The sequence below is a fragment of the Hesperophylax consimilis genome, chromosome 4 (genome assembly GCF_061612785.1).
Source record: "Hesperophylax consimilis isolate HC1 chromosome 4, BYU_Hcon_1.0, whole genome shotgun sequence".
Classification (NCBI taxonomy): Eukaryota; Metazoa; Arthropoda; class Insecta; order Trichoptera; family Limnephilidae; genus Hesperophylax; species Hesperophylax consimilis.
Window position 1 is genome coordinate 29,475,022 of NC_142839.1, and position 25,842 is coordinate 29,500,863.

Consider the following 25,842-nt stretch of genomic DNA (forward strand, 5'->3'; position numbering starts at 1 on the left):
ATTTTGTCAACTCGTCGGCGGCGCCAGTACCAGAATCCTGCAACCGGCCGGACCAAGTTGTCGCCACTCACATCATAGAGAATTTAAATATGACGTCACTTAACCAGTGAAACGCCGATGGGTCTCTGGAGAACATGCGAGCATTCTAATATTATCCTTTTTAGAATAATTTGTAAAGCATTTTTGACCTTAATGCTTCGAAAAATATATGAAAAACAAAATCAGCATCGTTTGCGCTAATAAAACTTTAGGTTCCACTAATATTTTTTCTGTTGTATGCTCTGGCCTTCAATAGGTTAAGTCAGACATTTTATCCCCGTGCATCTGCTCAATGTTGGTGGCAATGACTTTGGCGACACGGGTCTAGCGATATAAGTAGCGACACATATAGACCATGCGTGACAGGTTGTTTGTGAGAGTGAGTACATAACATGATATGGGCAGTATTGAATACTTGCGTAGCCTCGTGGACGAAGGGCCTTCGTTTTATGATCACAAAAATGGCTTTACCGTTAGTTCCGTGCCACAGTAGACGAATATGCCTCAGTTATAGATTGGAAGATATTTTAATAAATTATATTTATTGTTTGAAAGTGCAGAAGTACGCTGAAAAACTATTTCGACATCAAGTTTTAATAGATTTGTCACTATTTTAGAAACATTGCATCATTCTAAAATCTTACCTCTAGTGTCATATCATCCAAAAACAGAGGTTCATTATTCATTTTATTTTTACTTTGTCCACGAGACTAGGACACAGAATTGTTCAGGAAGGTAAAGGCGTACAGATAAAAGTAAGAATGTTAATGCATTAAGGTTTCCCTTTAATTAAACAAATTAACATTTACATAACAGTATTTATATATTTACAACTAAAAATTTCTAGTTAACGAAGGATAACACCAGAAGAAAGCCTTTTTCTCTCACATGTTATGGCGTTCCCGTTGTATACGCCCACTGTAAGTTCTTGAAACAAGATTCCATGAATCCATATATCTGTCCATACACATTGCGATACATTTCTGCTCCGAACTATCCAGGGATGTTCCAGGCTTGTTGATGCACTTCTTAAAACATTTTTCTGTCATTTTCGTTAACAATTCCTGTGCATTGGCCACTGCAATTTGCTGCTTCACTTGGTCCATCAATTCATCTTTTTGGGGGCCTGTCAACGATCCCGCCTGTCCTAATGACTCCATTGTAATTTTATTGACTATTTGTTATTCAGAAATGCAGAAAATAAATTATAGTTTTAGAATTTTGCACATAACCTCTTCCGGTAGTGCAGTACCCAAGCAAGAGCAAAAATTTATATTTTTTTCTTGAAAAATCTTTGGCTATAAAAAACTATTAACCATAGATATTATAAGCTAGAAAACTGGGGTTAGAATATCACTTTCGCTTCCATTACTTAAGTTCCACACACGGGAGCTAATAGCGGTCAGACCTTTCAATTTTAGTTGTTCAACTATTACTGAACGACAAGATTTCTAACTAAAAACTTGATCAACTTTGCCGAAAGAAGGTTCATCACACTACTTGTCAATATTCTTTCAAGTGTCGAGTTGATCAATGAAAATTGAAACGTCTGATTCAGCGCTGTGCTGTAATTTTTGTTATTTTTTTTACTTCCGTTGGATGCCTTTTCAACCACCATACTTGAAGTGCAGTGCTATCGCTATTGACCATCTACAATTCAGTGATTCCCAAAGGGGGTGGGGGTACAGGCTCCTGGGTCCGTTGATAAGATCCAGGGGGCGGTGGTGGCCTCGAAAGCAAATGGGGGGGGGGCGGTGAAAGGCTTCAATGAAGCGGAGAAAGGATGAGATGGCGGTCAGAGGAATTAAAATTAAATATATAATACATATAAAACACATGTCCTACGAAAAGTGCTAAGGCTTGGGGCTTCCTTTGCGACATTTGGTAGGTTATTTTTAAGTTTTTGCCCTTTATACAGTTTTACCTTTACGGCAGTCGAAGAAGTCCAAGGCAGTAGAAGAAGTTAACTCCAACTTAAAGACTATGCACATATATTTTACCGACTGAAATTTAAAGCCTAGTGCTATTTTATTACTCTTGAGACAAATAGATTTTTTTTAATTTTCAAGATTTTACGCTATATAGATAAAAAAAGTAAGTCAAGTTCAATGATTGGACTCTATGTTTCCTCCTTCCTACAAGATGAGTCTCTTTAAGAGCCAGGAACACTCCCTCCTGCAAAAACCCTCAACACAACATCCACGAAGATTATTTGAAATTATTTCCTCCAGGGCTTTCTTTATGGAGTAATTGTAAAAAGAGTAATATATTATTTTATTTATTTATTTACGGTACAAGTAACTTTAAACACAGAACAAAACATTAAAAAGGAATACAAACAATTAGTAAAAACATACTTATATGATAACTAAATTTCCATGGCCGAGGTGTAAGACTAGCAGGCCGAAGGTTAGAGGTTCGAATCCCGGCGTGTGCAAGTGAATTTTATTTGAATGATTTGTGTCATTTCACAATTTATTCACTTAAAATAATATATAACATAATTCCGATACGTTCCAGAGTGGAAGATACTCTCAGTATCGACCTGCTTTAAGACCACCATTCAGAATTCAAACGTTGCCTGAAATGACTTGGACCGTGTTTGGTGGCCATGTCTGAATAGCCAGGCATTTCTCCACCTTCCTCTTCCCTATCTCATTCCCCTCTCCACTACCTTCATCTTCACAACATAGTCTCACTGACTCAAGACGGTTGGGAGCAGTTGGGACTCTTGTGCGGTTTCAAATATAAAAAAATTATGATATCAAAAAAAGTGTGGAGACTTGAAAACGAAACTCCCACTGTCAGATATCTCAATGTTATATGTAATTTAGTTTTTTGGCGAGGGTAACGTCGCCAAATTTCCCTGAAGGCTTAAAAAAAATTTGAACAATTCATCAAATTTCAAATTTGATTTTCAAGCTATTTGAAGGTTCTATTGAAGTTCTGTTATTATTTCAGTATTGTTAAAGAACGGGTCAATAATACTATATTAACAGAACTTGAATTGAACCTTCACAGAACTTGAAAATCAACATTTAAATTTGATGAATTGTTCAAATTCTATTAAGCAAACCATTTGCAATTTTTTTTTTAAATAACCCTAGGTTTCAACTTAATTACGTACTACGAGAAACATCTGTTTATTTTGGGGGATATGATAATTTGGAGGTTATGAAAAACGCTTAAATTCTTTAAATAACCCAAAAAATTAACTTATATTATTTGCATGTATTCCCACCTCTCCCGGAGATTGTTGTTTCCAGTTATAATCAATAATGTTGATCAAGCGGCTGTCATCTGTCAAGGTGACATATCCCATACAAAGAAATTATACTCCGCGGCAGTTCTCCAGTTGATCTGACCCCCTCTTTCGAGGAAGATTACAGTGAAGTGTGAAATTTCAACATATAATATAGCGTGGTCTTTTGCTACCTTCAAACTGAAATGTCCAAACTAAATCTTGTTCAATTAATCTTCTTCTTTCGTATGGTGGGGGTGGCCAGAGGGGGACATTCTAGGGCCTCAGGCGTCGCCATGTGGACTTCATCAATCCCGCCGGGGAATTAATGGAGCGGGCATTTGTTGACCACATGTTCAGTGGTCTGCGCCGCACCACATTCACACATCGCCAACTCTTTAAGGCTCCATCTGTGCATCACGTGGGCACAGCGGCTATGGGAGCACCTTAACCTATTGACGGCAGACCCAGGCTGTCTCTCGGTGGGGTCTGAGGTATGAGGTGGGCATTTCCCACGTTGGCCGTTTGTCACTCAAGTTTCCACCTATCTTCTGGGGTGAGAGGTAATCGGAGGAGCCTCTCTCCTTCCGCCCAGAAGGGCTTTCGGGACTTCAAGCGGCATGCCGGGTGGGAGACGACACCCTCGTGCAAAGGTATTGCGCTTTTTTGCAGCGCCTTCTTATATTCCTTCAGTAATCTGGTTCAATTAATAAAAGGTGTTCAACTAAAATCGAAACGTCTGAACGTCATAAAGTTAATCGTTTCCCGTTGTCCGTGGTTTAGAAAAACTATATTTCCGTTATCCCTTATTTTACCATATTTATATTGACATATCTATAATGCATCTATATATCCAGGGGCATTTAACTAAGCTTGGCCTTGAAACTCATTTGAAACCGCCACGCCCACCTCAAAATTCTTATAGAAAACGAATAATATGGCTAAAAGCTCAGATCTCATTGGTGAGAAAAGAAGGATTGGTTTGATCTCTCGCTCTCTACGGGGGTATACTCCGAGAAAAAAGTGGGTCAGAAAAAAAGACACGGTAATCTCTATGGGTAACTTGTGACGTATATTTTCCACAAACCAATACGAACTTCATGCATGTTTATAGGCCGCTGTCACGAACTTCATGCATGTTTATAGGCCGCTGTCATTGGCCGATTTTAGGCTAGCCAATGGGTTGGCTCCGAATGAGAATTATATTGTCTATGTTTACGCCTTTTTTATAGTTTCTATCCTAGTCGATGGTGAGTATGTGTAGTAGTGACGTATATTTTTCAGTTACAGACTTTTATCTATGGCAAACATTAGGACCCATGGGCTCAGTACTAAAAACCCGAAGATATTGATCTAGTGAGTGGTTCATTTATGCTCTCTACCATAATGACTCGTGTAACAGAAAGAGATGACGGAATTTTGCCGTTTGACAGTTTCAAATCATTCAAACAAAATGAGTGTGGTTTATTTATATACGCGGGTTGTCATTTGCTGCCGAAATACTATCATTTCCGTCGAAAATATTGCGTGTTAAAGTTGTTCGTGATAAAAATACAATATAAGCCAGTATAGTGTTAGCGAGTTACAAACATATATTCAACCTACCTACGTAAGTTCAAGTTTAAAGTGAATTGACAGTTTTTAGGTTATTGGTTCGGTTTTTTGAACAATGCTTCATACTTGGCATATGTCTTTCTCCACAACGTATAAATGTTATTTATTATATCGATAAACTTATTCATGTTATTGATTAGTGTTATCCTGTATTATCTTATTGTTTTGGTGAAATTAAAGATTTTTAAACATATGTAACCATGAGTTCATGAGGCTGAAAAATGTCGGAATTCTTCGTCGTACTGTCGGACAATCATGTTTTGGAAATTTTCTTCAGTGTTTTTGCAAATTTCTTGTCATTTTGGGTTTCTTCTTCTCAGATTAACAAGTTTCATCTTAAGGAAATGCACTGTAAAAGTTTATTTTCTTAGTCAGATGAACCTTGCCCTTGGAAAACATTTCGACATTTTTATTTTTATTATAGTTTTTTTGGGTTAGTGAATGAATAAAGTAGGCTGAGAGCAATTATGTTGTCTATGGTCGCATCTTTTTTTAAATGGCCTTGAGTTTCCTCTACCTTGTCTACTGCTCTGCTCCGCACGGTAGGTACTGCTTGTATATCTGTGGTTAAGTACTGTATAATTCCGTTACATACAAAAAGCCCGAAGATATCGATCTAGAGAGTGGTATATTTATGTATATTTCTATGATATCATCTATGGAGCTGTCAATTTCAAAATTATTTATTTAAATTAATAATGTAATGAGGGTGGTTTATTTATGAATGTAACTAATCTTTTTAAATATCTCACGTGCTGTTTGTCGATAATACAAATTAATAAATGGATTCAACTTTTGCTGCGGAGCTTCTTCAAGACTTGACTCACAAACAGCTGATGGATATAACTTTTTCGTCCCTATCTTCAATTTTTAAAGTCGATAGCTTGTTGGGAGATATTCCACCAGATATTCAGTTGGAAGAAGTTCTTGGAAAGGTAATGAATACATTTTCTCCATTGTCATTAAGCCTTTGTGGGACACGATTAGGTTAGGTCCAATTTTCTGTATAACAAAGAGAAACAACTATTTCAATCACCGGAAATGGATTATTTTTTTAAAGAAATATAAAAATACTAGCAGATATAATCCAGTTGCCGCGGGTTTTCTGCTGCTAGGCTATGCAGGCGGCTCTTTGATGGGCTTCGCCCAATTTATAAAAATTCCCGATCGTAGAGTATTTTGCCTTGGTATGTATAGTAAAACAGCAAGTATTTATTTATCTATCCAAATAATAAACATTTGTGAATGCCCACTAATAGACATATGCTATCCTATATTTTCGTTCATTTTAAATAAATCGAACAAACGGAAACTAATTTCTACTAAGTAACAAACTCTTGTCAACTAAGAAATCTACTGCCAAACAGAACTAAAGAACGCTGCCGAAATTGTTTATTTTGATATAAAATTCAAGTTTCTCCCCCCTAACATGTCAAAGATTCCCTATGGAATACATACAATTACAATGTGGTGACAGGATAGCTCGTCAAAATGACAATTCAACACACTTCTTAAAAAGTGATATAAAGTCACGAAAAGTACGGTTTTATTTTATTTATTTATTTTATTTATTTTATATTATAGAAACAAACAGTACATGATTTACAGAGATGAAACAATATACAGGAATAAGATACTTCATGTTGTGTTCCTATGATATGTTTCCTTGGAATGTCTGCTAAGTGGTATGTTTATTCCTTAATTACCAGGTGACTTGTGTAGTTTATAGGTGTGTGAGTGACGTGTGTAATGTATGTGTGAGTGTTTGTGTGTGTGTGTGTGTGTGTCTGTATGGATGCGCATTGAATTCTTTAAATTAATGACATGATGCCACGTTTGAATTTGGGCAGTGAATCCGAAAAAATGTCAATGTTAGAGTTAAGACAAATATTATTTAGAGTATGAAGAGCTCGGTTAATTGTCGAATTAGATGCTGCATTTGTTTTATAATTTAGCGTGTGGAATAGCACTGTATGTCGTGTACGTCTCAAAGGTATGTTAAAATTAATAAGGGACAGAAGTTCAGTACAGTCAATCTCATTGTTTAAAATTCTGTGTATAAATATTGAGTCAGCTACTGCTCGTCTTCGCTGCAAAGTTTCAAATGTACACTCAAAATTATTGTTGAATCTGTGGGTAATATATTTTATAAATTTGTTTTGGATTCGTTCTATACTATCTATGTAAAGTTTATATTGCGGATTCCAAATAGGCGATGCATATTCCAGTGTACTTCTGACTAATGCGAAATATAACATTACAATTGTACGCGGATTATTGAATATTTTACTTACACGTAGCACGAAACCAAGCATTTTATATGACCTATTAACGATAGAGTCAATGTGCTTATTAAATATAAGTTTGCTATCAAGGTAAACGCCGAGGTCTTTACATTCCGTTTTAGAGATGACAGGTTCATTGTTGAGTGAATATGAGTACTTAATTACGAGTTTGTTTCTGGTGAATGTCATAGTGTGACATTTAGAAACGTTTATATCTAGACAGTTAACTTTACAATACTTGCAAAGCCTATCTAGGTCACTCTGTAACGCTTCGCAGTCAGAAAGAGAACGAATAACTTTGAATATTTTCATGTCGTCGGCATAAAGTTCATATTTGGAATTTTGAAAACATGATCCAATGTCATTTATATAAATGTTGAACATTAGCGGACCTAGGTGGGACCCTTGAGGGACACCAGATTTTACCTCGATAGATTTTGAGAAGACACCATTGATTAAGATTACTTGATTACGGTTACTAATGTAAGATTTGATCCATCTAAGTAGGTCACCGTGTATACCAAATAAGACAAGCTTTTTCAAAAGAATTGAGTGTATTACGCGATCGAAAGCCTTAGAGAAGTCTGTGTACATAGTATCAACCTGCTCTTTGTCATCCATCTTGCTATGCAAGAAGTTAATGAAAAGGGCCAGGTTGGATGTCGTAGACCGACCTCTCATGAATCCGTGCTGATTCGGTGTAATTATTGTGGAAATAGCCGAGTATAATTGATCAAAGACAATTTTTTCTAGAACTTTACTTAAAATAGGAAGTTGGGAAATTGGACGGTAGTTTTTAACGTCATGCTTATCACCGGTTTTATAGATCGGTGTGATAACAGCTGATTTCCACTTGAGGGGAAACGTTCCTTCTGTCAATGATTTTTTATAGATGGCGCAAACCGGAAGACAGATATACTTACTACAGTTGCGTATAAAAACTCCGGGTAGCCTATCAATTCCTGGTCCTTTTTTAATATCTATGTTTGAAAGGTATTTCAAGGTGATTTCTTCATTTATTTTAATTGAGGATATTAATGTGTTATTCAGAGGATCTTCCTTATTATTAACATTGAGTGTTGATAATTCATTTCTAAAGACCGTTGAGAAGTAATCAGCGAACAAGTCTGTAACTTCTTTGCTATCGTGTGCCGTTGTCGAGTGATAGGTCATATGTTCTGGTATAGTGGGAGATTTTCTTTGCGTCTTAACATAATTCCATATTTTTTTAACATTATTTTGTATATCTGATTCCAATCGAGCAATGTAGGCGTTATGAGTATGACTAGAAATTTTCTTTTGTCTTTTGCGAAGTATTGAGAAAGATAGGTAATCTAGAGGATTCTTGTACCGTTTCCGGGCACGAAAAAACTTTAATTTTTCTTTAGTTATGTTAATTAAAGCCGCCGAATACCATGTTGGGAATTTGGTTGATTTGATTACTTTCTTTGGAACCAGATCATCTATCAGGGCATCAATAATACCATAAAAATAATGTACTGCAGCATCTACGTCCTGTGCATTAACGACAGAGGACCAATCACTGTTTCTGAGAGCATCATTAACTACCTCGTAGTTAACTTTATTGAACATTTTGACTGTCTGGGGTTTTAGGGTGGTAGCAGGGAGAGGAATATTTAGTTCAACTATAATAGATTTATGATGTGCATCTTCGATTACTAGTGGCGAGTCAGCCGCGGAGACAGTGACTGGAGTGTTACAAAGTACGAGATCTAAAATTCGACCGTGAGTATTATAAATTTCATTATACTGTGTTAAATTGGAAAACGAAAGGCAGCTAAGGAGGGTAGAGGCACAGAGGCACAGAGGCACGGTTTCATGATAACTTAACATAATGACAAGTCAACACAACTTTAAAAAGTGATATAAAGTTATTAAAAGCGAAGAAAAAAAACTAACACAATTAAACTTACACACGTACCCAATTTAACCTAGTTTTTGTTTCATCACTTTTCATTACTTTATATCACCTTTGAAAGGTGTGTTGAATTGTCATTTTGATGAATTGTCCAGTCACCAGTTTAGAAATTTGAATTTTTTATGAGAAAAAAATTATTCTGCGACAATATCGGAAATTTTGAGAATTACAAATTCTCGGAAAATAGCTCTGAAAATGGTTGGGAAATTTTTATGAAAACATTTAACGTTTTTATATTATGTGAAGTTTAGAAATTTCTATTTTTCTTTAAAAATTCTTCCGGGAAAATCGTAAAAATTTGTTCAGAAAATGGGTTGAGAAATTTTCATAAAACCATGTATCTTTTTTATATGTGAAATTTTTTCAATAAAATTTCTTCCGGCTTGCTATTTGAAATATATATATATTTATTGGATAATTTGTATAGCGCTGCTTTTGTGAGATATCACCTCAGGGGCGCATATATATATATATATTACTACATTACTACAAGGAACAAATATGTACATGCACAAAATATGTTATTAGGTTCTTAGTTTGGGTTAATTAAGTAATTTATGGGTATTTAGATTGAAACGAAACTTTTGCACGTGTCACTCCATACAATAAAGTCCAAAATGGCAGCAAAGGGATCGCTTTATAATGTAACTTTTGAACTTTGGTTGAATAAAAATGGAAAAAAGCATCTTTTACCATCTATACCGATTTAGATCGTTGTTTATTGTGGTAATTAAGTTGAAATAAAGTGTAATTTCCTTAATCTGTGCCTATTAAAAGTGTGGCGGTTAGGGAAATATTTACCCTAACTAGCTAAAAAATCGAGGCTATATAATAATAATAATCCTGTTATTTTGAAAAAAAAATTAATTGATTATTCACTTGGCGGCCATTATAATTGTGAATTTTGTTTTAAAAAAAAAATATTTTCATCAATGACAACAATATATATAGACACGATGTAATCTAGGTGGCAAGCAAAAATTCAATTTAGTGCATTCGATTTCGTAGTTTTTATATAAACTGTTCCGCGTCGTAAGATTGTGTGCTACCTCTAAGTAATATGCCTTAAAAAAGTGTTGAAATGCCCTTTGTAATAAGAAAGTGTTATTACTCGGCAAACACTATTAAAAGTTAAGGAATAACAATTCATTGGAAAATACACGCAAATAACTCATTTTTATTGATTACTATAAATAATACATTTGTTTCCCACCCAAAAATTTTATGCATTCTCATTATGTTTGAAATATTCTAATCACTGTTTATTTATATGCTTGCGGTAAAACAACACCCATCAACAGTAATAACGAGTATCAACAATCGCCACCATTTGCAAACTGTCGTTGCTCCATTATGGCACTGCATTGAATTGAGCACTTGACACCTCAAAATTCGTCAGGCTCCGTCGGCCTCGAGATAGTATTAGATGCAACTTTTGAATACGAAAACGCCGCCCGGTCCTATAATTTATTTAGTTCATACACATATATTTTTTTAATGTCTGTCTGTCATCCAAAAACAATGTTGAATTAAAAATTTACTGGAAACATAAAAGTCTTTCTTACTTGTCACATCTTATCTTAATTTTGTGAGGCAATAACAATTCTAGATGTATTGTAATGTCTTTGATTTTCATGGCGTAAACAAAAGATGTAAAATTATCCATATTTTGAATGAAATAACTATTATGCACATGTTTATTATGTCTATGATCAGTAATTATTTTCCATTTCCAGGGACAAATAGTTGATTCTCATTGTTACACTGATACAAAGTACCTATGTTAAATATAATTAGTGCCTATTGACCGTGTCCAGTAGTTTAGGATATTTAACGAGTTTTCATGTCTCTGCCAGAAAGTGCATAGATTTTTATTACTCCAATATATATACATTATGATTTTATTTACTTTTTCGCTCAGATTGCCGTAGAAAAAGGACAGTCCATCACTGTTAAAGTATTGCGAGATCAAGAGGCGCCATTAAATGTTATTGTAAGTATATTTTGATATAATTCAATGATAATTTGAGGAATATTATTTGCCCGTACAAGCAGCGAATAAGGAAGGAACTGATTTTGGTGGACCAAATTTCACTTAAATCCTAAACAAAGAAAAGAATTGAACACTTTATTTTGATAAAGTTACCGAATTCCGCCTCACGCTTGATAAGCAAATTTTTTTTAATTACTACTGACGGCCGGCATAGTCCAGTGGTAACGCATTGGACTGCCATTCCGAAGGTCGCGGGTTCGAACCCGGCGTGCGCAAATAAATTTTATTTGATTAATTTGTGTTATTTCACAATTAATTAATTAAAATAATTTATAGTATATTTGCGGCACGTTCCAGAGTGGAAGATACTACCAGTATCACCCTGGTGTAAGACCACCATTCAGAATTGAAACGTTGCTCCAAATGGCTTTAGCCGTGTTTAGTGACTAGATCTGAATAGCCAGGTACTTCCCCACCTTCCTCTTTCCCTTCTCCACTTACCTTCAGCCTCACAACATCCCCCAATTGGGGATGCCATAGTCTCACTGGCTCCAGACGGGAGCAGTTGGGACTCTTGTGAGGTATTCACTATAAAAAAAAAAACAAGAAACAACTATTTATATCGGGAGAGGTGGTAAAAGATGCATTAAAGTCCCATTTTTTCGCAAAGTTAGGTTTGAAGGTTAGGAAATACTCACAAATTATTAAAATAACTAACAACCTATTTTGTGCATGTCCACACCTCCCCCATCTTAAAATAGTTGTTTTCCATTAATAACTAATTTGAAAATAAGTATCATTTAAAAAACAAAATGGGTGAATGAGGCGGAATTAGGAAACTTTACATAAATTTTTTGTAGGTAAGTGTGCAGAAAATAGGCTTGATATACACTTAAAAAAAAAACTTTGTAGTAGTTCCGCCTAATAACGCTGCCCAACCGGGTCCCCGTTCTTTACACTATACAAAGAGGGGCGCTCTTGTGAGATGTCACATTAATAAAAGTTAGATAATAATGAGTATTTTGGTTTCGGGAAAAATAATGCAGTTTAATAGATATTTTGTTAAAATTAAAATCGATTGTTCCATTGGTGACCATTAGGAAAGTTTTTTCTTCTCTTATTTAGCCCAAAATATGAATCTACAATGCTAAAATAGGTTCTTAGCTTGGGTTTAACTAAAAAATAGCATAAAAGAACTATTTTAAAGCCTCAGGCCTCTGGCATATTCTGTCAGAAGGTCTGAGTAATTCCGCTTTGTAATAAAATCCTAATATGTGAATGGAATATTTCTGAATGTATCCGAAAACTAAAAACTGTTTTGAAAAGTGATTAAATAACTTTTCAAATTTTATTTTTAGCAATAAACATAATTTTTTACTTCAAATTTCAAATACAAACATAAAATTTTAAAAAAAAAATGGTTACCTACTACTACCACTGATGTATTATAAAAATGATTGCACCTTATTTTTTTCATTTCATATAAAAATAGTTCATAACTTTTTCTCAAATTGTGGTGGAAACTTTTGAATCTAGAAGTTGACCTCTAGATTCGAATTATAATGTTTTCTCTTTCTAACACAGTTGAGATCATATTTCTAACCATAACAGTAAGGGAGACAACTATATCTATGACACCATACAAGCAGTTCCCAAAAGCGAACAAATTAGCTTGTGGGGTTGATGTTATTATGTTAAAATATGGCGTGAAGAAGAGATCAAATTATCAAATTTTTTAACAAAATAGCTATTAGAATGCATTATTTACCACTTCAGGAAACTGATATATTTCTCATTGTTATCTAACTGATACAAAATGGTTTTAAAATAAAATGTGTCCAATAACCGTCTGCCTATATTCTGTATATTTACCTTTTTTATTATTATGCCTGTTTAAATAAATATTCAAAATTTCTTTCTTCATAATCTATTTTGATCATGCTTCCCATTATTTGCAGGTACCACAGATTGGATCAACAGTACTTGTGTTAAAAAAAGCTATTCGCAGGCATTTTGAAATATTTCAAAAGCGGACAAAAACGAGCGATGTGAAAATATCTTGGCGGTACATTTGGCGTATCTATAATCTGCAACATATGGGAGAGACAATGGATAGTGACAACACTTTGATCTCGGAATATGGAGTTATTAATAAATCTGAAATTAAATTTGCCAAGAAGAAAAGGCGTTCCTGGTTATAACTAAATGGATGAGATAATGAAAGATTTTATATTATATTTGTAGTGGTACGCCACTACTCGAGTCGGACGGTGTCAAGTACTACTTAGTATACAGTGCCAAGCGCTAAGGTACCTAGGCCGTCATAGAACATACTGGAAATTTTGGCTGTTGCTCAACATTATGGGTGGCAATGTTTGTAGCCATAGCAACTAGAATGTTCCTGAACGTTCTTAGGTGCAACTTGAATCGTATTGGCACCTTTTATAAGCGACAGCGGGAAGGTACTCGGTCAGTCTACTAAGCGCTACGTTTTAACGCTCTAATCAAAATAACTTACTCTTTCGCGCCGCGATTACTTAAATAATCCTTGCTGTAATAAATCTATTATAAAATATTACATGGTTTACTTTCAACAACGAACACATCTTCAACCTTCGCAACATATTTGTGAATTTTTTTTGGAATAAGGTTTTATAAGACCTCGACCGTATAAGATTTTGTAATTAATTATATCTCTAATTGTAAATTGCAAGGTACCAAATTTTGTAAACTGGGATCAATTTTATATAAAATTAATAATAAATATACATTTATTTAAAGAGACGATTGTATTATTTTTTAATGTTGCTGTGAGTAAATTATAATTTTATATTCATACAGAGAGTTATATTCATTTGTAAAAGTATCTAACTAAATATTTATTCGATATTGGAAACAAGTGGAACTTTGGAATAACTTTTATTATTGCTTCTAGCAATTAGAGCACTATTGACCACTCATTGAAAGGATGACACCCGCGTCACTTCCCTCATGTACCCTATAATATTAGTAATACGTCCAGTGAAATAGTGGTATAGAGTCAACAACTCTAGCCGCTAGAGGGAGCTACTGTAGCATGTTTACTTTGACACTAGGCTCTGCCACACGTACACTTCGTAGCGGTGGCACCACTTGCCACTCCAGGTCGCCGCGTAGAAAAGTAAAGTCCGAAAATGAGGTAATAGTTTACAGCGCAGTCCATTGTGAGGCTTATCTGCGCGGCAGCCTTGAGCGGCGCTTGGTACAGCCACACTGAAGTGAACCTTTAGCAGGGCCTATTCTTTTCAATGGCGGCAAATTGAATTTATTTAGTATTTGGCGGCGGTGTTTTGCGCTTTCTAATTTGTATGTTTGAGGGCAGTCTTGTGTGGAGGGTGAAGGTAGGGGCTGTAGGAAAGGATTTATTAAGCCGGTTTTGAAGAGGCCTGGATCATATGAAGGCGGAAAAACAGAATTTTGTAAGTGTTCTGAATTATTGAATATATTGATATTAATATCTTAAAATTTTATTTATGCATTCATATTATAGTAATATCATTTTGTTAAATTTCATCTTATGAAGTATTTTTTATCTTTCTAAACTATCAGACAAGAGTTAAGAGCCGATTTAATATATTTTTAATGTACGAGCAAAAAAAAACAAGGTCGGATGTGGGATATTTTTTTTTCGAGTTCTATAATTTATTAACGTAAAATAAAGAATATACATTAACATAAATCCATTTAAATGTATGAGAAAAACAAGGAGCACAATTAATGCCGCTAGGAGGCACTAGTGTAGTAGATTACCATCCGAATGTACGGGAAATGTCAGAAGTTGGAGGTATTATGTAATAATATTATAGGGTATTTGTTTGCAACATGGTTTGTACCCTTACCCTTGTGTCTATGGCTGTGTCTTTTAAAAGGGTGGCATTGGTTCGGCTAACTAAATGAACTTGACCTAGCTACATAAGAGGAACAAGAATAATGAACAAGTTTATGTATATTAATGTGTATTTTATTAAGCCATTTAAATATTTCACAACTACCTAACTACCTGGTATATTTATATATTTTATAATATTGCTAAGGTGTGCACTGAACTTCAATGAATGTTGAGATAATATGCTCAGATCGAAATCAAACTTAATGCAAACTAAACAAGTTTTACAACATACATACTCCATTTGTGTTTTCAGTCACACTAATTTTTAATTTATACCTCTTCAATTTCTATTCAAATAAAATGTATAAAAGTAATGTTTTATTTCTATATGTCTAAACACTTCAATATTTAGCAATACGTATTATGATGAAACAATAAATTGATTATGGAACAATGTTATATTAAAACTTTTAATCAAATTTCTGGAATTTATAATATAACATTTTAAAGAGGCTCAAATTCCGGTTGCGGCAGGGGCTCAGCCGGGAGAGGTTCGAACTCTCCCGTGCTGTCCATGTAGCTATCTAATCCCTGGCTGGTGTCAAGGCTGACGGGGTTGGTTCTCACTTCAGAGCTATTCGAGAGACAGGAGCTGCCCACGTCCATGTCTTCGTGAGACACCTGCGGGGTCGCCAATGGCTGCTCGTATACCTCGTTCTTCAAGGTTTCTGGCTCCATCTGAAAAAAGCAGAATTTAAAAACAATGGAAAAATTTAATTATGTCAAGATTTTCAGTCTGTTATGTTACAGTGCTGGTCGGAATTTTCATGCCAATAATAATACAGCAAACAAAATAATATAAAACCCTGAACAATATACAACTATAGAGTATTAAGGGCACCTCTGCCCATGTTTATTTCACATACTTGGTTGACATCAGATTGTAAGACGGATGGTGGGGCCAAATCATCCAAAGTCAGCTGCGTGTTGAGGACGGATGGAGGTGCAGGGTAGTCGGTTAAGCTCTCAGTCTGAAAATCAAAGTTAAGATGAGCTCGAGTAAACTCGCTAACAATATTAATAGACATTGAATGTGTATTTAATTTCCACCTGTGACTGGGAAGATGGATCTTCAATGTCTTTATTCCTCTGCAGGCCCAGAGAGTCCATCATTCCATGTTTTGTTGTGGCGACTGCAACAGTATTCAGCTTAGCCTGTTCCTCGGATGGGTAAGCTGATTGCCTATCACACTGCGCCAAGTGCTGAGCCATGACATTACCTGAAATGAGAAATTTCATTAAGACACCAATTACAAAGGTTATAAGAGAGAATTGGCAATCACATACATAGAACAAGTAGCAAGAATGTACGTAGCGTAGGTAGAAAACTGACCACGAAAGAGGTTTCTCTTTAAAACTGCTTGATGAAGTAATAATAATAATATTTGGCTCATTTATATAGCGCCGTTTTCGTGCAAAATCACCTCAAGGGCGCTGTACAAATATATTTATTGAATAATGAATATAGCTGGCTTACGGACTAGGATTCATAATAACTAGTGACTTATATATATATCCTAGACTTATTTCTGTCTTAATGACATATATATTTACATATGTGGCTGGAGACTTAGAACTAAGATACGAGTATCTAGGGAAATAGAAGGTTCACTCCAGCAGAGCCCCGAGTGCTGGGGTAAGGTCTAAATACTCCAAGATGAGACCCTATTTCTCGGAGGCACCGTTTGTGACACTGTTCCCCAGGTCATTCAGCCTGGGGAACAGTTCACACCTTAGCTTGGGATGGCTATTGCAGGTCGTGCTTTCATTCCCCGAGCGATGCGCCACACTTCATACGTTCACCGTTGATGTTTAATTAACAGTGTTGTTTAAACTTGACTTACCATCATCAGAGGAGAAAGAGCAGATACAGTGCATGACAGTTCCCAATGGGCTCGATTGTGGACCACGAGTCTTGGCATCTCGACAAGTGCCTGAGTGCTGCAGCAGAGCTCGCCAACATCCCGTGTGGAAAGAGCACTTGGTGCACTTGCAAATACCCCTAGAATTATCATACAGTGGATTAGAACGAACAAGCAAATGTTGATCATCATATAATGTGAAAATTCAGAAATTTGACTTACAGGAAATGTCTTTCATCCTCTAATTGGGAGTCGCACTCCTTACACAACATTCCTTCAGGAATATCAAGAGCGGTATCATCAAGAATTTCCACAAAGGTATGGTTGGTGGAGTCCTTAACTGGTGGCGTTGCTTTATTCTGAAATAATATAAAGCGCACTAGTTACACTGAGGTTTACCTCGACGTTTTCATTTCTTTTGTGGCTAATTGAAGAAGAAAAAAAAAACCTACCTTAGGCTTAGCAATCAAATGACCCTGACTGCATAGCGGCCTAGCCCCAAACACAGAAGAATGAGCAGATACTTGATGTCCCTTGAGGGTTCCCAGGTGGACAAATTTAAGGGCGCAACGGGTGCACTTTAGGCTGTTCTGTGCTCTTTGATGCTTGCGCAAGTGCTGGAGGAAGAATTCTACATTGGTTTGCAGATCGTTGCCCTCTGCAAACACCTTGACAACCTGTAAACCAAAAAAATAACAAAAGGGGGGTAAGAGTATGTAAAAATTGTATAAATTACGAGGTGTAAGGACGTCATTTTATTATTTATTTTTTTTATTTTATTTATTACTTGTAAATTATTTAACATTATAAATGATAACAATATGCAGACTTATATATATAATTTTTTCGTTATTATTCTACTACTCCATAAGTTGAGCTCCAGGAGCTCATGTTTAGGGAGGAGTATTTATTTATTTAACCTTTAGTTCTAATGATTTTTTTAAACAATAATCAAAAACTTTTGATATAAATACAAACATAATATTAACATAGGTACACAAATTAGAAAAGTGTGTTTAATGTTTAAGTATCTTATTATTCATACTTTCAAGCAATGAGGACACTGGAGTCCGGTAGAATCATCGTGCTCCGTGTAGAAGTGATCGACACAGGAACGGTGCGAGGAAGCTCTGAAGCCACAAACTCCGCAGGTATAGGGGAGTTCCAGGTGAACGTGGGCCTTCTGCATGTGGTTTGAAAGGGCTAAGATGGTTGATAGTCTCAACTGCAAAAAAATTACACAAATTAAATATATACAAATTAATCTTGAAAAAACCCTCGACACTGTACAGAAATGGACGGTCCGTTTGATAGATTCCCCTATCTTAACAAATGTATTGCAATCTTTAGAGCACAGACATCAGGTGGGAATGCTGTCCTTGTTTTACCAGTATTTCAATGTAAGATGCTCCGAGGAACTAGAGTTATCGATTTCTTCGGCACCAGTGCATAGTCGGGATACACGCACCCAACATTTGTACATGTTTGACATTTATACACGGTTGACATTTTTCACACGAGAAAGGATCGTTTCTACAACTCGTTCTCGCTCAGCTGTAGAACGATTTGCTGGCCTCTGTGTTTCTTCCCCCCTACAATATCTCTTCAAGGTCCAATGTTCACTCCTTTAGAAAGACCTTCCACACAGCATTGCCAAAATGACAGGCCCTGACGGAAATTATTTTCCTCGAGGCCTTGTGTGTGGAGTTAATTTAAAAACAATAAATTAATTTGAATACTTTTAAATGTAGCAAAAATTTTTGGTTATCCATTATGAATAATACAATGTCACTTCGTTTGAACCACTATATATTCTTTTATATATGACGACCGATTTCGGAACATCGTTCCTTCCTGAGATAAAACAAGTTGTTCTGAAACCGGTAGGCATCTATAAAAAAATATATAGTGGTTCAAACAAAGTAACATGGTTCCATTAATTTAATTAATTACTAGACTTGCGCTCTAAGGACGGGTTGTTTCACTGAATTTGAACAATTCATCAAATTTTAAATTTGATTTTCAAGTTCTGTAAAGGTTCTATTCAAGTTCTGTTGTTATTTCAGTTTTTTAAAAGAACTGGCCAATAGTGACATATAACAGAACTTCAATAGAACCTTCACAGAACTTGAAAGTCAACTATGAAATTTGATGAAATGTTCAAATTCTGTGAAACAACCCATCCTTATCACCTCACGCACTGCAGGTGGGGTGCGCCTGCAGCAGATGAACGTCCAATGCCTCGGATGTGCCGCAGTACTCCAGGCAGTAGCTATAGCCAGTTGTGATGTCTTACCTCGCACACGACGCAGGCCAGCGTATGCAGGCCGGGCACTTTGGTATCAGTAGGGTGCGCCTGCAGCAGATGGCCATCCAGCGCCTCGGGCGTGCCGCAGTGCTGCAGACAATATCGGCACTGGGCATCCTCTGCCTCTTCAGCGGTCTCACCTCCCTCGGGGGAGCTGGCGTGCCCAAACAGGTGCACCTGCAGCTGCGTGTTCTTGTTGAACTCAGCCGGACACTCTGTGCACTGAGAAATCATACAAAATTTAAAAAAAATTCAGCTCATCGGTGTACGGGGAGAGCCGATGATAAATTCACTGCTCTGACACTAATTAAAATAAGCTAAAACAACAATTTGCTTTTAACCTCTCAATTGTCAATCTCATATTATAACACAAAATTATAAAGATAATAATTCTTTAGAACCATACATATTTATAATAATGATCAGCGGTAAACATCGGCAAGTATTCAGGTAAGTTACCATAGTTCAAGTCCAATAATTTCAAATGCTGTTGCGTTGATAGTTACATGACCATTAAATTTACCCCAAAATGTGTTTGTAACAGACCTGAGTTTATAATTGTTAAAATAAAATTTAGGTTTATTTGTTATTCATTTACCTGCACCAGCATTCTGCTCTTGAAAAGTTCCTTGAACTGTCCTTCCAACTGCCCAAAGTAGTATCCTTCCAAATCAACCATATCCTCCTTCGGCTCTTTCTTGATGTGTATTTTAATTTCTTCCCTTTCCTTCTTCTTTTCTTTCTTCTCCTTTTTCTTTAATTCCTCTTTGCGTTTTTCTTCAAGCAATCTCTTTTCTTCTTTTTTACTGAGGGGTGGAGGTGCCTTCTTAATTTTCTTTTCTTTTTTAGCTTCCAACTGTGAAAATGGGAAAACAAATAACATATTAAATTGTAAATACAATGATGTAGAAACAATGAGTATAATAAGAGGAAACACTTACCACTATCACCTCATCATCTTCATCCTCTTCAATATAGTTAACTCTCTTTCTTCTTCGAGTTTCCTTGCCGGTGGCAGCGCGCCGGGGAGGAGGTGACGGAGGATCTACAACAGGGGGAGGGGAAGGAGAACGGGAGATAGCTTTCCTTTTCCTGCGCCCCCTGCCTAAGGCACCCTCTTTAGGAACTTCCACCACTAGCGGTGGTGCCATCTTGGCTGGCTTCACACTTGTGTACTTCCAATTTTTGAACGGATTAGATGATATTTTATTAAGACGCAGCAGAAGAGTGTCCTTTGAATCCAAGCGAGTTTGTTCAGCAATGTGACTCACAATGTTATCAAAAGCCATTCCCGGAGCAGTCCCATACCATTCTCTCCAGACCAGTTCGTCCAGAAATTGTTGGATAATCTGTCTCGATAGTAGCGACAGAGTATTTTGGAACATGCGCGGTACGATACGACGCAAGTATTCCATGATGTTGGAATTATTGCTTTTGGATGCCGGTTCGTTAGCTGGAACTTGAAGGACTGTTTTGTACCCCATTTGAATCAAGGTTCCCTTGTCTACAGTTAGATCGGTCATAATAATAGAATCTGTATGTACCCAAGCGGACAGGGGTTCCAGGATCTTTAAGAAACGCTTCTTATAATTGCGTTCACCATCGGCAAGTGGTTCCACAGCTCGCAGGCGAACCAGCTTCGCTTCAACATCCAATATGCCCAACACTTCTACTTTGACTTGTCTCTGCATTCCATCGTGGCTGGTTGTACCAAGTGAAATAACTCCAACCTCGATCCTGCGCCCACTGCCGCCGAGTAGACTGATGTGATGGTGCAGTGCTGCGGTACAGATGGCCCTGAGCCAGGTGAAGAGGCCTTTCACATACAGGTTGTCCACTTTCACCCATTGCACCACATTCTGCACATTGGTCTGGCAGGCCCAGTGATAAATGAGCTTCAATAGAACACTGGGAGGATGTATAGCTCCTTCAAACAGTGAACCGGAGAATACTGACACAAACCTCGTTGGACAGCACTCAGATATCCAAACATAGCCTCCGGAATAGGGGAACTTGGACACATCAGAATACATACCTGTGGAGCAGAAGAAAGTTATTAAATAAGAAGATATGTAATAATTTTTTGTTTAAACTACTCACATTTTCTAATTTAGATCACAGATTCTTACCCAGTTTCAACTTGCTTCCAACATGAATGGCGCATATCTGTTCCGATCGGACGAGCCCTTGTTGGATAAGCCACTCGGTAAACTTGGTTGGGGTGTGCATGAGCACAGACTTAACCTTGCCGTCGAGGGCGGGGCGGTCGCTGGTTCCGGGCCCCTCCTTTGACTTCAAATATGGCCGGGCCACAACCACCAGTGAGGGGAAAGTCTTGCCTATAAAATGCCATTCAAACAAGTAAAAACATTATTAAATGACAGAAAAAGTTATTGCTTTCTATAAGTGATTAGATTTGTTTAGTTGCATTTACCTTGTAACTTATTGAAGGCCACCTCTCGAGAATCAGGCGTGTTCTTAGTGTCTTCCTTCGTCAAGTCCACAACTGCACTCTTATTTCCAGTTCCAGTAGCCAATCCACCAATAGCGGAAGCTTCTGAAGGACGTACCCCACTCGAAACACTTTGGACATCTGGAAAATGCATATTTTTAATAATAAAATCAATAAATAATGTATAATTTATAATAAAACATACCGGTGAACTCCTTTGCAAGTAACAGGTTAAGGAAAATAGTAATATTCTTACAAACGACAAAAGAAGATGAAATAAGGGGTATTCACATAAACAACACACATAACAGAAAAAATAGATACAACGGAGCTTTCAGAGGCAGGCTACACTTCTAATTTATGTGAAAGATCATCCATAGAACTGAAAAAAATTAATACAAAATATGACTTTTTTCTAATGGTGGATAAATATTACGATTTTTTTTTCCTAAGAAGCAATAAAGTACTTAGTGGTTAGGCATTATATTTTTGCATAAAACAAACTCTTGGCCACGAACTTTTAATATTTTACATTTCAACCGGTTTCGCAAACCAAGCTTCTTCATATTATAGTTATTATTATATCCTAAAATAATAAAAGTTTGTGGTTAACCAAGCCAAGATTGGGGGGCTGCACTTCTTTCACATCGGCATATTGCCCGCCCCATTGGGGCGACTAAAACTTTAACCAGATACTTAGATAGTTCACAATAAAATTATGATCTACATAAAATCATAAAAAGTGTTTAATTTGGGGAAATATGGGGTGCAATACTGTCATTTGCGGGGAAACTGACGTTCATTGCACACATGCGCGCAAAGGAGCACCTGCGTGTTAGTCTGAAAATTGGAATTTTGAGTCATTTTTATTGGTAATAATTCGAAAAAAAAACTGTACAATGTGTGACAAAAACACCGTTTAACGGTTGTGAAGTGATTTTTCTTTAGTAAGGCTGTTAGTGTTTGTTTTATTTTAAATATATATATATACTAAAAAATATTGTGTCTAAATCTCTAATTATGTTAAATTCTTAAGTTTTTTTTAATAAGTTGTCCTCTCCTAACCACAAGCGTCAGCTTTTGTAGGAGGGTGTATAAAATATGCATATGGTATGTTTTGAAAAAAAAGAAGATAAATAAAAAAATTAAAAAAATATATTATCATGTTATTTTTCCAAGTCTTAGTTGGACGCAGATATTAACTAAGCTAAGCTCTTTTGAAGCAAAATAACTTGAATAACGTAACAACTGGCATCTTGTTGCACAATTTGCACTGAATATCTTCAGCAATTATCCTATTTTGGAAATAATGAGCAATAAACATACTGGTTGGAGCAGTGACAGGATTCTTCAGTGGTTTCTCAGGTTTGCCAACTTTAGCCGACTTCTTTTCCTTCTTAGGCTCCGGGGGCGGGGGTGGGGGAGGGGGCGGCGACGGAGAAGAGTAGCGGTAGTCCTTGTCTCGACCGCGTGCTGGAAATTGCAATCCATTAAAAACATGAAAAATTTGGTAATTTTTCAGTCACAGGACACGGTTAACACAAATATATTTTTAAATAACAATTACATTCAACTTATTTACCATAAAATATAATATAACTATTTACATCGGGGGAAATGGAAAACAGTGCATTTTAATAGTTATTTCATTAAAAATACAGATATTGATGTCTTTTGTTCACAACATGATTTGGCATAATGATAGAAAAATAGGTTTTTTGGGCTAGCTCTTTTTTTCTATTTTAATATTTCAGGTTCTCAGTTTGGGTTAAATAAAAGCAGATGAAAAACTAATCCTAAAACAGTCACTTCACAAATAATAGCCGCCAATCGAACAAACAATTTTAATATTATTTTTAATGATAAACTAATGTTTTAAGAGACAAGATTTTTAGTGCATAGCACAAAGGATAAAATAAATCTAATAAGCAATAATTGTTGATTGAAAAATACCAGAACATATTGATAATTTGGCGGGTTTTGAATAAGCTGACATAGCGCAATTGGTAGAGCACCTGATCAGCAATCAGAAGGCTGCGGGTTCAACTCCCGTCAGAGGGCATGTATTTTTTCTTGGAAGATTTTTACAATTTACATAGGTGTTTCAGGATAATAATTATTGCTTAAAAAAAATATAAACCATTTTAAGTTTAACGAAATAACTGTTAATATGTATGTATTTTCCATCTCCCCCAATGTTAATTTAAAGTTGTCTTTTATATAATAAAATATAATTAAGTTGAACAAAAGCATTAAAAAAATATTCAAATTGCATGTCCAGTGATACTCGAATTTTACCCAAACTGCATACAGATTCAATAAATTATTTAGGCTATTTGAACATTACAATACTTTTTAGTTTCATATCTATCAAGTTCGGGACGATTGTTAAAATTAAATGTTATACAGTAGCTGATTGGAGTTTTAAGCCTTAGACACATTATGCTATATTATGAGCGCATAATTTGGGAGTGGCATATACGTATTATATGTTGGGGTAACAGACTACGCTATAATCTCCCTCAGGAGAGGAAGCCAGATCAATTGGGGAACTGCCGCCAAATATCTTTACTTTGTATGGGATCTGTCACTTAGACAGATGACAGCCGCATAATTACAGCGCTCCATAAATTGTATTGCCTATGGCAGGAGAGGGGGTCGCATAATTTTAAAATATAGCCCGGCTAGCAGATTACAGCGCATATCATCGCAACGCCAACACTTCTAAGACATCATCTTTTTAGGTAAACAGGTCTATGTATGGGATTGAATGGCGAGCAATAAGGAGTTTATAAGACGCTTTGAACTTATAGCCTAATCTGTCACCCCCTTTAACATCAGGCAGAAAGTAATATAATGTTTAGTAAACTTTTACCTACAACTACCGTTTTTAATACGAATTTAAAAAAAATAATCATTTGATTCAACTTAATTGCAGTAAACAACAATGTTTTGCATTTAAGATTATGAAAAAAAATTATATTTAAATATTACTTACGTAAATAATATTTAATCTAATGTTTTTGACTATGTATTTTTAAAACTTACAGCGACAACCACACCAAAAGTTTTGGTTGAATAAAAAATAATTATATTGTAATGGTTTCCCATCTAATTTTTGTTTTCAAACCCTGTAGCACACGATAAGTCACAGTATTACCTTTCCTCTTTGTTGAGCCCAAATCCTTCTTAGCAGATGGTGTCAGGTGAGCATTTTGAGCAGATAGCTCATTCAAACCGGGTGCCCTGTAAATAAACAAGCGTATTAAAATCAAATCCAGGTCACCTAACAAATAATGTTCTGATATAATTTAGGTAGATGGCAGGGAGTGAAACACACAACATTATGAACAAGCAACAAATACATACTTTCCAGACACAGTATAAGCCGAGTACTGGCTCCCAGAGTAGACTACTTCTCCCCCACTATCTTTGACCATAGCATTCAGCTTGGTTTGAATACTGTTGTGCTCATCATCAGCTTTTTTATATGCTTCCAACTGAGCAGGGCTAAGTTCTTCTTCCCAGCAATCCAACTGAAGAGTCGGTTCTTCAGGCCCAAAATAGGTGTATAGCTTTGGGTTTGGGTTGACAATGACAGGACTCGCCTAGAAATTGGATGAGTTATTAATTAGTATTAAAGTCGAAAATGCGTTGCAATTCCATGTCAATCTTTGATTACTAAAATTATCTGTCTTACGTCCCGCTCCCTTCTGGACCTTTTCAACTTCATTTTCTCATCAAAACAATCCCTTAACCTTTAAGAAACCGGCAGTTAAGGTTAGTACGTAAACACCAATAAGATTCACCAATTAAATATTATATGTAGAATAGGAGATTCTATCCTTGTATATATTTACACACGTAATAAACAAACTTCGTTTACATACGAAATATTAAAGGCGCAAACAAAATGTCTACATGTCACTCGCAAACCAAATTAAAGCCGCCATAGAAATGTGGAAATGACAGTAAACAAGCATCTAAAAGGCGCGCACACTCTAATATTTTTTGATTACACTTGAAAGAAAATCCACTTCTTTTAATTTTTTTTTATTTACACTTCTAATGTGTAGTTATTATACATTATATAATTTTTACATTTTTCTAAAATATGACTATCTCCTGAAAAACAACGAAATAACCGAACTTCAGGAAAATATTATATTGTCTATGATTGC

General features: G+C 36.0%; 3 protein-coding genes across 3 annotated transcripts; 1 reads left to right on the plus strand and 2 right to left on the minus strand.

Annotated features, from left to right (window-relative positions):
* Positions 1-784: 784 nt before the first annotated feature.
* On the minus strand, positions 785-1,306 carry LOC149424503 (mitochondrial import inner membrane translocase subunit Tim13). The gene has a single exon (XM_089631387.1). It carries the CDS (start codon positions 1,197-1,199, stop codon positions 924-926), a length of 276 nt encoding a protein of 91 aa, XP_089487513.1. The 5' UTR covers positions 1,200-1,306; the 3' UTR covers positions 785-923.
* Positions 1,307-5,541: 4,235 nt separating this feature from the next.
* Positions 5,542-13,842, plus strand: LOC149424504 (U11/U12 small nuclear ribonucleoprotein 25 kDa protein). The gene is made up of 3 exons (XM_089631389.1): positions 5,542-5,829; positions 11,040-11,111; positions 13,070-13,842. The coding sequence occupies exons 1-3, from the start codon at positions 5,677-5,679 to the stop codon at positions 13,310-13,312; spliced, it is 468 nt and encodes a 155-aa protein (XP_089487515.1). The 5' UTR covers positions 5,542-5,676; the 3' UTR covers positions 13,313-13,842.
* Positions 13,843-15,072: 1,230 nt separating this feature from the next.
* row (zinc finger domain-containing protein relative of woc) lies at positions 15,073-25,771 on the minus strand. The gene is made up of 16 exons (XM_089631390.1): positions 25,362-25,771; positions 25,031-25,269; positions 24,822-24,907; positions 22,988-23,134; positions 21,644-21,802; positions 21,339-21,548; positions 20,151-21,244; positions 19,808-20,065; positions 19,198-19,431; positions 17,947-18,126; positions 17,354-17,578; positions 17,124-17,260; positions 16,884-17,041; positions 16,090-16,259; positions 15,906-16,010; positions 15,073-15,717 (listed from the first exon to the last, which is right to left on the minus strand). The coding sequence occupies exons 1-16, from the start codon at positions 25,392-25,394 to the stop codon at positions 15,484-15,486; spliced, it is 3,669 nt and encodes a 1,222-aa protein (XP_089487516.1). The 5' UTR covers positions 25,395-25,771; the 3' UTR covers positions 15,073-15,483.
* Positions 25,772-25,842: the final 71 nt, after the last annotated feature.